Genomic DNA, 12,949 nt, shown 5'->3' with positions numbered 1-12,949 from the left:
TGCTGCTCCATGCGGAGGGGTGGGCAGGGAGGAGGACGCAGAACCAACACCCTGTGGTACCGGTACTGCCACGCAGGTAGAAACTGATGGAGGAGGTTGAGGTTGGTGCCATCAAACGAAGCCGGAGGCTGGTGTCTGATTGTCTTTGGCAGTCACGCAAAGCCAACGCAAACCACAGGGGAGGTGAGGAGGGGGAGGGCAGCTGCTGCCGATCAGATCAGCCAGATGCCAACGATTTTCAGTATAACTCACTTTTATTGCACAACACAAACTTTATATCCACATTTTTTCTACATATTTTAAATAAAAAACATAGACTATATATTACCTGAAACAAAAAGTCAAACATAGTAAGAAATGATATGCTACAATACCCACAGTATTAAACATCACACATCAGCTTACTTAAAAACAAAACACATTTGGAGATAATTCCAAACCCTGATCATTAGCCTCCAGGCTGGATTTTCAAAGGCATTACAGGTTACAATGCATAGACACATACAAGTTATAATTCAGCAAAACAAAATCCATTTATAAAAAGTCACAGTGAAAGTGGAGGTAAACTTATACTAAGCTTGTGTAAGTAAAATGACTAAGAACTGCTGTTCTGGAAAGCAATTTCCAGTTAGAGGACTATATGCAGAAGATAATAACAACACAATTACCCTCTGAAATCTTAGCTTATTTGCAGAAAGATAATGAAAGACTGGAGGTTTTCTCTGTTTGTTACATGAAATTATGTTTCCATAGCCCAAATCTCTGAACTACCCTGGGTCCTCTCTACTGTGTGTGAACAACCTGAAAACAATTTACAATTGTTCACCTACAAATAATTAAAGAACAAAGGGTTCAGTAATACCAATCACAACTTACAAGCCAGCAGGGTCTATAAATTGTCCAGATTAAAGTAGTTATTAAATGAAGAAAGTGAAAGAAGTATAATCTCCCAGAGGTTTATGAGGTGTTAAGAGATCGTTTTTCTACAGTATTTGCTGTGAAGTCTTCTCTTACCTGTCAGGGGTTGCATCCCTAACTTGATTACTTGGCTTTGCCATGCAAAGAAAGATCAGTGCGTAAGCTGTGGCATATAAAGGTCTTCAGACCTCCAAATACCAATGCCAAAATTCAGCTAGTGTGACCCCACAGCCACCTCGCCTGTCACTGCTGTACTTCCCAGGGTAATCCACAGACACTGGATTTTCCGACCCACTTAATACATCACAGTACAATAAACTTACACAGAAAATGGATGGACACAGTGGAGGTTAGCTGGGCTTCCAGACAGGGCTGGATCCTCTGCCTGATCTCACACATAAATGCTGCTGAATGTTCCTCACAGCACAAGAGTTGAAACAAAATGGAAAGAACACTCTGCAATGCAAACAATCAGCTCTGACAAGAGATTTTCCCTGTTGGCACTTCCATCGTCTTCCTCATCATGTCACCTGTCCCAGGTCATCTATAAACAAGAATGAGCAGTGAGAATAAAGTTGGGAAGGCACATTCCCAGGGGTTGCAAACGCCAAATGAAGCTAGAAAATCACGACCTTTAATTTTATTGCTATTTAAAAAAAAAAAAGGAAAAAAGCAAACAAATGAGAGATCACGGGCTTATCCTTCAGCTCAGAGCAAGCAATAAACAAGGCCCTTAAACCCCAAAATACAGGCAATTAGGCTGAATACATATTACTATGAAACAGATGTAAGCCCTTAAAAGAAGAGTTTACATTTCTTAACAGTCTTCAGAAAAAAATAAAGCAGAAGAGTGAAATTAAAGTGATTATCTATACATAAGGTTTCTTAATTCATTTATTCAGGTAGTTTTGTCAGTAATAAGATTTTCTCTGATTCTTTAGTAACTATCAGTCACCATATTGTAATATTAGGAGAATCTCTTTAGTTTAAAACAGATTAAGTATTCACCTTGCAAACAAATTTGAGGGTACAGCAGAAAGAAGAAATAGGTTTCCTGCACATAAAGTTGTACATCTGAAAGATCAGAGAACGGGGCAAGGACCAAGGGGGAATCCAGGCAGAGTCATTATCACACTGTGAATCTTCAGGCTGGACACCTCATCTCCTCATGCCTCTTACACTTCATCTAACAGACTGAGATGTGGGGGAGTGTGGATGGGGATCTCACCAAAATCTTCCTTCAGAGCTTACGAGGACTGTCCCTGGGAAATACACTGCAGAACTAATTCCCTCCCACTTTTTCATATTTGCAAAAACCAGCACAGGCTGAATGCACAGGATACATTTTAAACAGGCTGTATTCGCTTCTGGGGGGCAGTGAGCAGCAACCTCTGCTGGCTTTAGATTTCGCTAGGAAAACACAGACATACCGAGAACCTTCAATAAAAGAACTGGCCAACCTGTCTTTCCCAATACATACATTGGAACAATCTGGCTCAAAACAGATTAGGGCTTAGCAAAGCTATTGTTTAAAGCAGTTTAAAATATCAATATCCTTCAGAGTTTGCTGGAATTTTAACCGTCGCTTCAGTAAAGGCCAGATTACATGCTTGTGGCAAAGAGTACATTTCTCATACGAAAGAAGACTTCTGCCTTCAAGGACGTGTGGTAGCCAAACCCAACCCTGTGACTACTTCGTTTGGCTGTTGAAGCCACAGGCATCTACACAGAGCAGAAGAACAGAGACCACAACTGAATTGACAAGTGCTGGTTCTCTTAATGGACTCACTGTTGAGAATCAAGATTCTTCATTTTCCTGTTACTGTAACAGCCTCCACTCTTTCAGACATTGAACACCTCTGGGATGAGCGATTTTACAAAATGAGGGCAGGGGATATCTAAGGCATAAGCAGGCTTATCCGAAAACCAATGTTTAACTCAACCCTTAACTATCCTGCTAGTCTCAGGAAAGAGTATTACACAACTGAACAACAACAAAACCTCAAAAATATTCACATTAACAAATTCAGGTCCTTTCATATATTTTACATCATGAAGTGTCTCCCAGGCAGACTTCCTAAAACTTAAAAAAAAAAAAAAAAAATCCATCAAAAGGGGGGGTAGACAGAACTTCCTGCTGCAGTAACTCACGGCTTTTACTGTTCAGATAACGAAGTCCTGAAAACCCCCAACACAAACCAAAGAACCCACATTCTCCTCAATGCAGAAACTGATCCTTCCTTATAGGTTTTGGTTAAAATCAGTTGGTTTTTTTTTTTTAAAAAAAGAAACAAATCCAGCAGTCTCGGAAGAAAACATGCACTACAAGGACAAAAAGAATCTGCTTATGGCTCAAAGACTTCCCAGATCAAAGATGCTAGCACCTTCACTTTCCTCCAAGGAGGACAGAAGTCCAGCAATGAGTATTTCAGGTTACTACATAGAGTATTGTGGTACTCAAGTTAAGAAGCACGCACCAAGTTGAAAAGTTATGCGATTTTAAAATTTGTCTTAAACTCTTGAAATCAACATCATTAAGTGGATGCTGCACAAATATCTTTATCATGTCATTTCTGAGGGCTTTACAGATGAGTAGGTATCCTTCCTATTTTACAAGCATAAAACAGATGCAGAAACTTTTAATGTGCTATGAAATTGGCCAAGTCACTTAATATGAGACCCGATAGTACGATCTCCCTTTGCTCCCCGTTAAATACCACCAGACAACCCACATATAGATGGGAAGTTAATATGATGAGTCATGTTTTTGTTCAGACACACAGCAATCTTAAAAAAAAAAGCTAACAATTCTACTTTTTAAATAACTATCCCTCAACTCTCCCACCATTACCCCCAGTATTCATAAAAAACAGAGTAATCACTACAATCCAGGTATGTAATCAGTGAAAATATTTGAGAGTTCTTATTTGGGGAGGGGAGTTTATTCTGACACGTATTCCTTTATGTCAATTTGGGACCAAAAATGGCATGTATCCTGCCTCAGAACATGAAATAAAAAGTGTCTTTCCCTCTAACTACATGAACTAAATGGACTGACATGTACTGTCCTTTTAATGATCTGCAAACATGATATACATAGCAACATCATATTGATGACATGAGACTGTTTACTGTATGACCGATTTGTCTATGGTGTCAACTCACAAACACAGGGTATTTGGGAGCATGGGGTGGAAAAGTAGCAGTGTAGATGATAAAGTGGCAAAAAGCTAAGTAGGAGAAGCACAGAGAAATAGGTAAATGTGTTCTAGCAATCCTCTAGCCTAGCTAGGTATGAAGAAAAGTCCTAAAGAAAAAAAAAAAGCAGTATTACATAGGTATTTAGTTTAATTAGACAATTATAAAGCACTCACGATATACAAAACCATCTATCATCTTAAACATGGATTTAGTAGATCAGCTACTCACATTTTTGCTGCAAATGCAGATTTCAAAAATTACGCTATATGCCAAGAAAAGTCAATAATGTCATATAAACCAGTTATTAGATTATACTCCCTCAACATCCACCTGCACAACTCTTCTGTTTCTGCCAAAAAATGAACACATATTAGGTAATATCTTCTAAATAATTGTAAACAAAGACTGCTTAGAAGAAGTGTGTCATTGCTAACAATATTGTTAACCTGCACAAATCACAACACAGAATGTATGTATTCAATGAAAGCATGTCAGCTCAAATCCATGTTTTCTATATTGCACTTAATGTTTGCTGTCTTCTGGAGGATCTGAAGGATGAAAGCTTCAATTAAGATGTACATGGTACAGACCAAGATTTTAATCTTATCTTTTTGGTTAGGTAGTCTTCCTTCCTTATTTAAGCACTAAACAGGAGAAAGTTATAAAATATTGGGGGGGTGTGCACATTAAGAAATAACAAACATGATCAAAACAGGGATTTTGTTATTATAGCTTCTCTAGAACAACAGCAGAAAAATTCTTAAAGCCAAACTAAAAACCATACTGTTAAATCAGACTTCCATTTCTGCAAGTAGTGCTGAAATTCAAACCAGAGTCACGTGCCACATAAATACATGTATGGGAAGCGGCAAAACCCACTGAATAACCCAGTAAAACTGCAATCCTCATTGTAGTCTCCAATTAAACAGATACTGAAAATCTTGAACTTCAATGTCTCAAGTGTACAAGCGGCCAAAACTTTGTAAGCCTCACCTTTAAGTTCGTCCGTCATTTTATCAGAAATTGTGGTTTACAGTTTAAGATTCTCGGGGAGGGGGGAGAAAAATGAACCCAGCAGAGTAGCAAAGAAACCATGCAAGCTTCCTCACCTTTTAGGGAAACTTCACTACTCTCAGCTTGACTTTTAATTTTGGGGTGTCAAACAACAACTTGTAACACAAAGGCCAATCAATATCTTGGAAAACCATTTAAACATACTTAAAATTAAGATTCAAATGCATAAACTTCCTCCTTCCCTCCATTTCAAAATTTAAGCTCTGAACTTGAAACTCAGCACTTGACAAAGACCCTCTGCAAGTAAACTTTGCAAGTAACTCTGCAAGTAAAAAAATAAAAAACCAGAGATCATTAGAACTATATGCCCCCACCTCAGAGAGACAATTTACTAAGAATTCCTAAATTAAATACATAAAAGCATGACAATGCAAACAATTTGCCTCTGTTTTGCAAGACACTTTGATCATAAAGTTCTTAGAATTATTCTGAGAATTACCTCAGGTAACTGAGAATATTAATCATTGTAATTAACATGTTTCCTAAGTGTTTTGGTCAAAAGTTTAAGTAATATTCTTGGATTAACTAATCCAATGGAATGCAATATGCAAACACTTTCCCTCTCCCCTCACGATTATTTTGAGGCCACTTCAAGTGGGGTCTTCTAGAAAAATACTCAAGCTTTCTGTACCTCACAAAACAGTAGTATTTTCAGATGTTTGGATCAATCTTTCAGGTTTAGACATAAAGTAAATTCAGCTTTGAGATGTGATTAACGTCAGAAACGCAACAATTACCTTCTGAAAAGAATATGATTCTGCAATGGCTGCCTCTTTCAGTGTGGAAAGAAATTTCCTCCTCAGATATACCCATTTATAATTGGAGAAACATTTGAATATGAAGATTGACCTTTTTTCCCCTGATATCACACCAGGAAGGGTCAACAAATACGTTAAAAATGAGACTTAATTGTCTGAAGAAGGTGTGGTGAAGGAAGCACTTGTCTAGTATCATCACTTGACCAACTCTAGAACAGTTATTCTCACAGAATGTAAAAAGAGTCAGTAACAAAATAATATACATTAAATATTCCTCTAACTTCTGCTAATAGGAACATACATACAGGGTTTTCTCATTTACCAAAAGCCTTTGTAAATGACCTGATTCTATTAGAGCTTCTTTTTTGTAAATACTGTAAACATTTAGAATTTCTAAGGCTAAAAACAGGCACAAGTCTTCCATGAACAGTTATTATTCCTAAAAGCATTAAGGAATATATTCCAAATCTGCTATTCCTTTTTCTAACAAAGAAAATAACTGAAATATCATATTATAATTCACAATGCAGATTCTTAATTAAAAAATGAATATAGCTTCATCGTGACGACAATTAATAATATATAGGGAATACTCCTTGTTTTGTTTTGTTTTTTAAATGACCTATTACATGAAAATTACATTTCCAGAATCTCTGTGCTGGGTGTTACTCAGTTTTATAAAGTGGTAAGTTTAAGTGGTGATTAGAACATTTGTAAGTGGGTAAAATTGAACCATGTTATGTCAGCATTATTAGCACCCCAGCTTTATAATAATGCAGGTGAGACCTGCAATATCCATTTTGCAGACTATGATACTAAAGCCACGTGTCAGGTGGCACCTTTTAAAAGATGTTAAGATGCTCCTCTCCATAATTTCCATGAGGTGATTTTGTTTTGTGCCTCGTTAAGGTACCTGAGCCAACAGTCTTGTTTCAGGCTGGTTTTTCAAGATTTCAGAGGTTTTTCAACCTCAGTAACAGGTGCCCTTTTGCTGAGCAGCGAAGCGTTAGCCAACACTTCAGCAGACTGATTCCAATACATGTTAGCAGCAATGCATTTCCAGAGACATGTTGCAAAAATATTAAAAGCAATTGTCGTCTAGAAGTCCTTTTATGCCTGCACCATTCTGGACAAAATAACTCACCACCAAGTAATCTTGAATTCATAGATAGGACGCTTGCAGTAATAGTGATTTATCAGGTGTTTATCACAGACACCAATACACTGATGATCCACAGTTATCCCTCTGTCAGACAGGTCTGTCACAATACAGTGCAGAAGATCATATACATCAGCCACAGCCTCCCAGGGGCCAAAAGATACATCTACTTCGCAGTGATGTTCAAATAGCTTTGTCTCGCTTTCACTCCTTTCAAAACGTAAAGAATTGAAATGTGGGCATTCATAGGGAGTGATCGGCATCTCTTCTTTGAAGACACAGACCTTCAATTTTGCAAATCTTGCTTTTCTTTGCATAGCTCTAAGCTTTGCTATTTCAATTATCCGCTCCAAATGATCTAAAAAAAAAAAGTTGAAAATAACAATGAAGCCTAGCAAAAGAAAACAAATACAATCATTTTGTGTGAAACATACTACTGCAGTGTTTAACAAGTTATTCTTACCATAATACTAGCAGCAACAGGAAGCTGCACATAGCTAGGTGTAGAGTAACTGATTCAATCTGCTATCTTTTGTCCTTACTATAAGCCCAGGTTTATTCAGTGGCAGGTCCTAACAGAACAAATGCAGAGGCAGAGAAACCTTCTCATTTAATAAGCCTTGCATGTTATGGCCTAGATCTTGCTCCCTTTTAAGATAGCAGAAAAATCCGCATCCTTGGATGCGGCAGGAACAGATCTGGCGTGGAAACCTCAAAGATCTAAAGAGCATGAAAAGTATATAATAAAACTTCTCAAATACAATGAAATTAGTTTGAAAGTTGAAAGCAGATCTGAAAGCACCATGTATACTATTCAATTCACGCTAGAAGAAACAGTCAATACCATTTTATTTACCTTTGTAATATGGCATTAGGCCCAGGAAAGCTTGTCTAACTTTTTCTCCTTTCAGAGGCTGAATATCCTCTAGATTGTCTAGCAATGGTCCTATGGAATAATACTGAGCTTCCTTGTAAACTGACCTCACTCGTTCTCTTGGTGGCAGGTCACCAGACCGCAAGAAGTTAAGTATGTCTCTAAAAAAAGGGCAAAAATATTATTAATTAACACAACATAACTGTTGCAGGTGGGAAAGGAGAGGAAATACTGGATATTCGTTGTTTATTCCTTTGAGACAGAAATCCTTACACTTAGACAGCAACTGAAATAGGCATCATATTTCCAGCTTTTGTTTTTAAAAGCATTTGCCACATTCAAGTTTCAAAGTCATCACTTCACATTTTGCCTCTATTAATGTCAAAACTCATTCAAAAAAATACCATCATATTTTAAACAAAAAGTTCAAGGTGGACTAAGCACTTAAAACAGAGGAGGACACAGCGTTTCATGGGAAAGAGATCATAGTTACTGTATTTCAAATTTAGGTTTGTGACAAAATAGTCTTTTCCATTTTCCTGGTGAATCATATACATGGACATTTTATCCCACACAGAACCAGGATTCTAGCTAAATGGATGGTGCATTTGCAAAGGAGGTGTTCTTTTCACAGGATCAGGGCCATATATGCTTTGTTATTATAATAACAGAGACAACATTTCCTTGTAGTTCTGAAACAGTGTTAAGCTGCAGGATTTTTTAACAGGGAAATAAATCACTTTATAAGCATGAACCAACAAAACTGTTACTGACCATATCAAACCAAACAAGTGTTGCTGCAATCTTCATTAGAATGCCAACAAACAGCACGTGCTAACTTGGCACTCTTTGCCAGCTGTGTTTTCAATTCAGATTGATAACATCACAAATGAATTGGTTTTCCAACAAAGCAGGAGGCACTTCCAAATTGCCAAATGTAAAGAAACAATTATTTTCAAATAAATATAGTGGCTTAATCTATTTCTGTCCCAGATTATGCTACAATCCGAATGTGCTTTGAAAATAATTCAGTACTGTTGAAGAGATTAAGGAAATGTCTACAAAGCAGGAAGAAGAAATGTAAGTTAAATTGCAAAATCTGCTTTGGGCTAAGACATTAACCCATGAACGCTGCTTATCTTTTATAGCAATCTCAGACCAGTTCAAACAGAGCATTAGTATGATCATGGTAGTTTAATTAAAAACAAAGCAAAAGCTAAACACATAAGAAGAAATCCTGAAGGTGAAGGAATATGGCACTACCAGCACAAATAATTAAAAAAAAAAATTCTACGAGGCTTGTTTTTTTACCAGTTATGTTATAACCTGTTTAAACACTGAAAGCATCAAACTTTCAACTGTTTAAGAAACCTAGATGCATTCCTTCCATTCCCACTCTATCATAAACACTGTAACATCAATCAAAAACCAGTGCTGTACAACAGAGCTTCCTATGAAAAGGACTGCCAAATACATTCTTTTTTAAAACATCAAAACAGCTTGATACCTTGGAAGGGGATACTCTAGAGGAGACAATGTACAAATTCAAGACATTACTTGTTTTTATTTTCCCGCTAAGTTCTTAAGAATAAAACAAATAGCTTTTTAATCGCAATATACTTGAGATGTTTTGAAGGTTTGGATGCCAGCCAGTCACATCTACCTACTACACAAATATGACTAACTAAAAGGAAAAAGTAGTGTTAAAAATTAATTTTTCTTTAAAAATAATTTTCTTCAGTAACAACTTTTAAATTATACTGCTGAGGACACTGTACATACCCAAAGTAGGTTCCATCTCTGTCAATAAAGTATCTGCCTTCAGCATCTGTTGGAATATAGTGTCTTCCACTAAACATAGCTGCCAACATTGTGTCCTCATAACGTCTCAGTGTTGACAGTCTTGTTGTAAAATACATGCCTCCTACGTTTAGTGGAACAACTTCTGGAAACTGCAAAAGCAATCACATCATCAGAAATGAGCCTCCAGTCCTCTGCAGACATGTTCAGGCCAAAAGGGGTACAACTTCCAGAAGACACAGCATGTGACCTTTGCCACTGTGCCATAACTTGGTGCAAAAATGCTTCTTTCCTGGCCTGTTGCCACAGAACAGTGAGGTTCAAGGGTTAACAACTTGAGTATGTTGGTTGGCTTCTGGGTGTAATCAGTGAATGTTTTAATTTTACTTGGACATCTGAAACAGCAGTAATCACTCATCAGCTTTAATACCAGATATTCATTAAAAGCATTTGTGTCTCCTCGTAACTCTTTTGGGGAAAAGGAAAAACAAAACAACATACACAACCCAACCCACCCCCCTTAAACACACACACACGCAAAAGGTAGGAAATCTCAGGCCAACCTCGGGACTTGCACTCAGCTGCTACTCCACCGGGTTCTTTTAGATTACGCTACTATATGCTGGAAAAAAACCAACCCAGTGATTCTGTATTTACATTAGGTTTACAGCAGGCCTGAAAGCCGAGTACCGCACCTTCAGATGCCTGGTACTAGGCTAAACACTTAGTTGTATCTGTCAAGTACAAATATGGATGGTAATTCTGAGTAACGCTGCCAAGCTATTGAATTTAGTAATTTTATTAGAATTCAAGAGACTTCGTTTTATTCAACCATTTTGTTACTAATGGAAAATGAACTGGCTATGCTTAAATGCTCCAGCAAAGATCTCCGGAATGCTTCGGCCGCTGGGCGGTACGTGCTGCAGGCAGAGGACCTTCCCAGCTGCACAGTGCCGGAGAGCCCTTACCTGCTGAGGCAGCAGAGGTAGCGCTTGTCCCGCCTGGGTTGCGGTAGGAGTGGCCGGCTCTTGGAAATCATCCTCCGCATCCGAGCTCGACATGGCATCATCCGGGTTCCCACTCACTTTGTTCTGCCCCGTAACTACCACCATCCCTCTGGCTCCCCTAAGCAGCTCTGCTGGGTGGGCAGCCGTGGCACTGCCAACTGGGAAACCGGACCCAAATGACCCCGGCGCGCTGCCCACCGGCTGCAGCTCACGGGGCAGGCAGGGCACGTCCCTCCCCGGCCTGACAGCGGCAGTTCACCGCGGCATTGCTACGCGGGGCAACGAGCGGCGGACGGGCTGTACGGCGCTACCCCCGCGGGAACGCCGCTCGCAGCGCCGTCCCCAGGTCCGACGGGCACCCAGCCCCGCCAGCGGCCGGCTGAGCCAGCGGCCGCCATTGGCTGCGCGGCGCGGTGCCTGATTGGCTCCGGCAGCCTTTGCAGCACAAATGGCAGCCGCTGGGTGGATCTGAGTGGCCGCTGCCCCACGCCGCCCACCGCCATTGGCCCAGCCGGGGGCCCCGCCCCGCCCCCGCAGCGCAGCGCAGCGCAGCCTGCGGGGCACGGCCGGCGGCGCGGCCCGGGCGCTGCTCGCTGCCCGCCTTCCCGGCGACGTGGGAAAAGGGATTTTCCGACCACACGGAGCGAACGGGCGGCCTCCAGCGCAGTGCACCGCCTGGCGCTGCGCACGGAGCGGCATACTCACGGCTTTAACGCTACGGATTACCCCGCGCCTCTGCAATGACCGTTTTCCTGCACAGCGACACCAGCTACGCGGCTGTCACAGGCCCTTTCAAACGGAGGGTGGGACGGACCAACCACAAACTGCATTAAAATCATGACTGAACAATCAGCACTGAAAAATCACCATTGAGCAATAAGCATTGAAAAAACACCTCTGAACAACAATCTTTGAACAACAACCATTGAAAGAGCAGAGGAGGAAAAGCTCGAAACCCTACTGTTCTCTTTAGGCTGCGCTATGTTTAAAAAAAAAAAAAAAAAAAAAAAAAAGCACCTCCCGTTTCCAGGGTTGCTGTGGTGTCTCCGCTGGCGTAACAACATCCTAAGGAAGGTGCTGTACCACTAGAGGCTTCGTCTGGCTCTCTGACCCTGCAAGCTCCTTCTCTCAAATCATTATAAAATGGAAAAAAAAAAAGGAGGAATATTTGCACAAGCACATCTACATGTATTTATTGACTGTTTCATAAAAGTTGCTTCCAATCAAAATAAACAAGCAGGAATGACATACAATTTTTACAACCATTATTAATTATTTTGCCTTACTAATTCTGCTAATGCAATGCAGAGAGAAGTAGGATACTCCTGGTCAAAACATATTCCTTACAGAGTTTATCAGAGCAAAACCTCCATATTCAGTGGGACTGTACACAGCCAACTCTCACAAAAATTTGGAGATGAGTTCTAGATGCTGTTTAATGCCCTAATAAACCGAGATAAGTAGGTACCATTAAGTTTCAAAAATTTCTTTTTAAACTGCAGCTTATTAGAAGGTTTATCTCAGCTCAAGACAGTATTTAATTTCTCTACAGTTCAGAAGATGGGCTTTCACTTCATAATCATTTTTCCACCACAGTACAATGCATAGGCAGATAAATAAGGACGGAAGGGCTTCTCAATGTCCACAGCTTATTAACAATTTTAAAATTTGTCCTGAAACGTTTATCCTGACATCATCAATTATCAAAAGAGTTAACTATGCCTCACAGATAAAGAACATGGACAAAATAAATGAAAGATTATTTTGGTAGGACTCTTCTAAAAAGTAAACAAATTATCATCAAGAAACAGCTTGCAGAAGCTTGATTTACAAGATCCAAAATTGAGTGCAAGCCTGTATTTACTGTGAATGTATTATTTATAATGCTGTGACTTGACACCAGTGCTTTGATGCTACATTTCCAGTTCTCTTACCCTAAGACTACTGAAAAGAACTCAAGACTGACCAAAAATGTGATCTTTAATTGTCTACATTTTTCAAGAATGTCCAATAGATTTCAAGTAAATGGAGAGTACTCTGAATAAACAAATTCAGCTCCATTAAGCATATTGGAATCATAGACCACAGAATGTGTTTTGGGTAAATTCATCCATTTAGCACTTTACCACAAAGGTCCTCTACTCCCAACAGAAGCAGA

General features: G+C 39.5%; 1 protein-coding gene across 2 annotated transcripts; it reads right to left on the bottom strand.

The window, feature by feature from the left end:
* Window positions 1–235: 235 nt before the first annotated feature.
* KCTD7 (potassium channel tetramerization domain containing 7) lies at window positions 236–11,184 on the bottom strand. 2 transcript variants are annotated; one of them, XM_013301641.3, is made up of 5 exons: window positions 10,753–11,184; window positions 9,767–9,936; window positions 7,967–8,145; window positions 7,096–7,468; window positions 236–1,462 (listed from the first exon to the last, which is right to left on the bottom strand). In XM_013301641.3, coding segments are annotated over exons 1-5 (867 nt in total). In that variant the 5' UTR covers window positions 10,897–11,184; the 3' UTR covers window positions 236–1,461. The 2 variants fall into 2 exon arrangements, with proteins under 2 accessions (XP_013157095.1, XP_005240511.1); XM_005240454.4 differs by lacking the exon at window positions 236–1,462 and having other exon boundaries at window positions 4,249–7,468.
* Between the last annotated feature and the right edge of the window lie 1,765 nt (window positions 11,185–12,949).

This window comes from Falco peregrinus, chromosome 2 (genome assembly GCF_023634155.1).
Source record: "Falco peregrinus isolate bFalPer1 chromosome 2, bFalPer1.pri, whole genome shotgun sequence".
In the NCBI taxonomy this organism is placed as follows: domain Eukaryota; kingdom Metazoa; phylum Chordata; class Aves; order Falconiformes; family Falconidae; genus Falco; species Falco peregrinus.
The sequence above is the reverse complement of the archived record's forward strand: the minus strand, read 5'-3'. Positions and strand labels throughout refer to the sequence as shown.

Coding starts and splice junctions, on each gene's coding strand:
- KCTD7 (XM_005240454.4), bottom strand. CDS start 10,896: ATGGTGGTAGTTACGGGGCAGAACAAAGTGAGTGGGAACCCGGATGAT. Junction 8,146..9,766: donor AGAGATGGAACCTACTTTGG/GTATGTACAGTG, acceptor CCCTTTTTTTAG/AGACATACTTAACTTCTTGC. Junction 7,469..7,966: donor CCTAATGCCATATTACAAAG/GTAAATAAAATG, acceptor TTTTTTTTTTAG/ATCATTTGGAGCGGATAATT.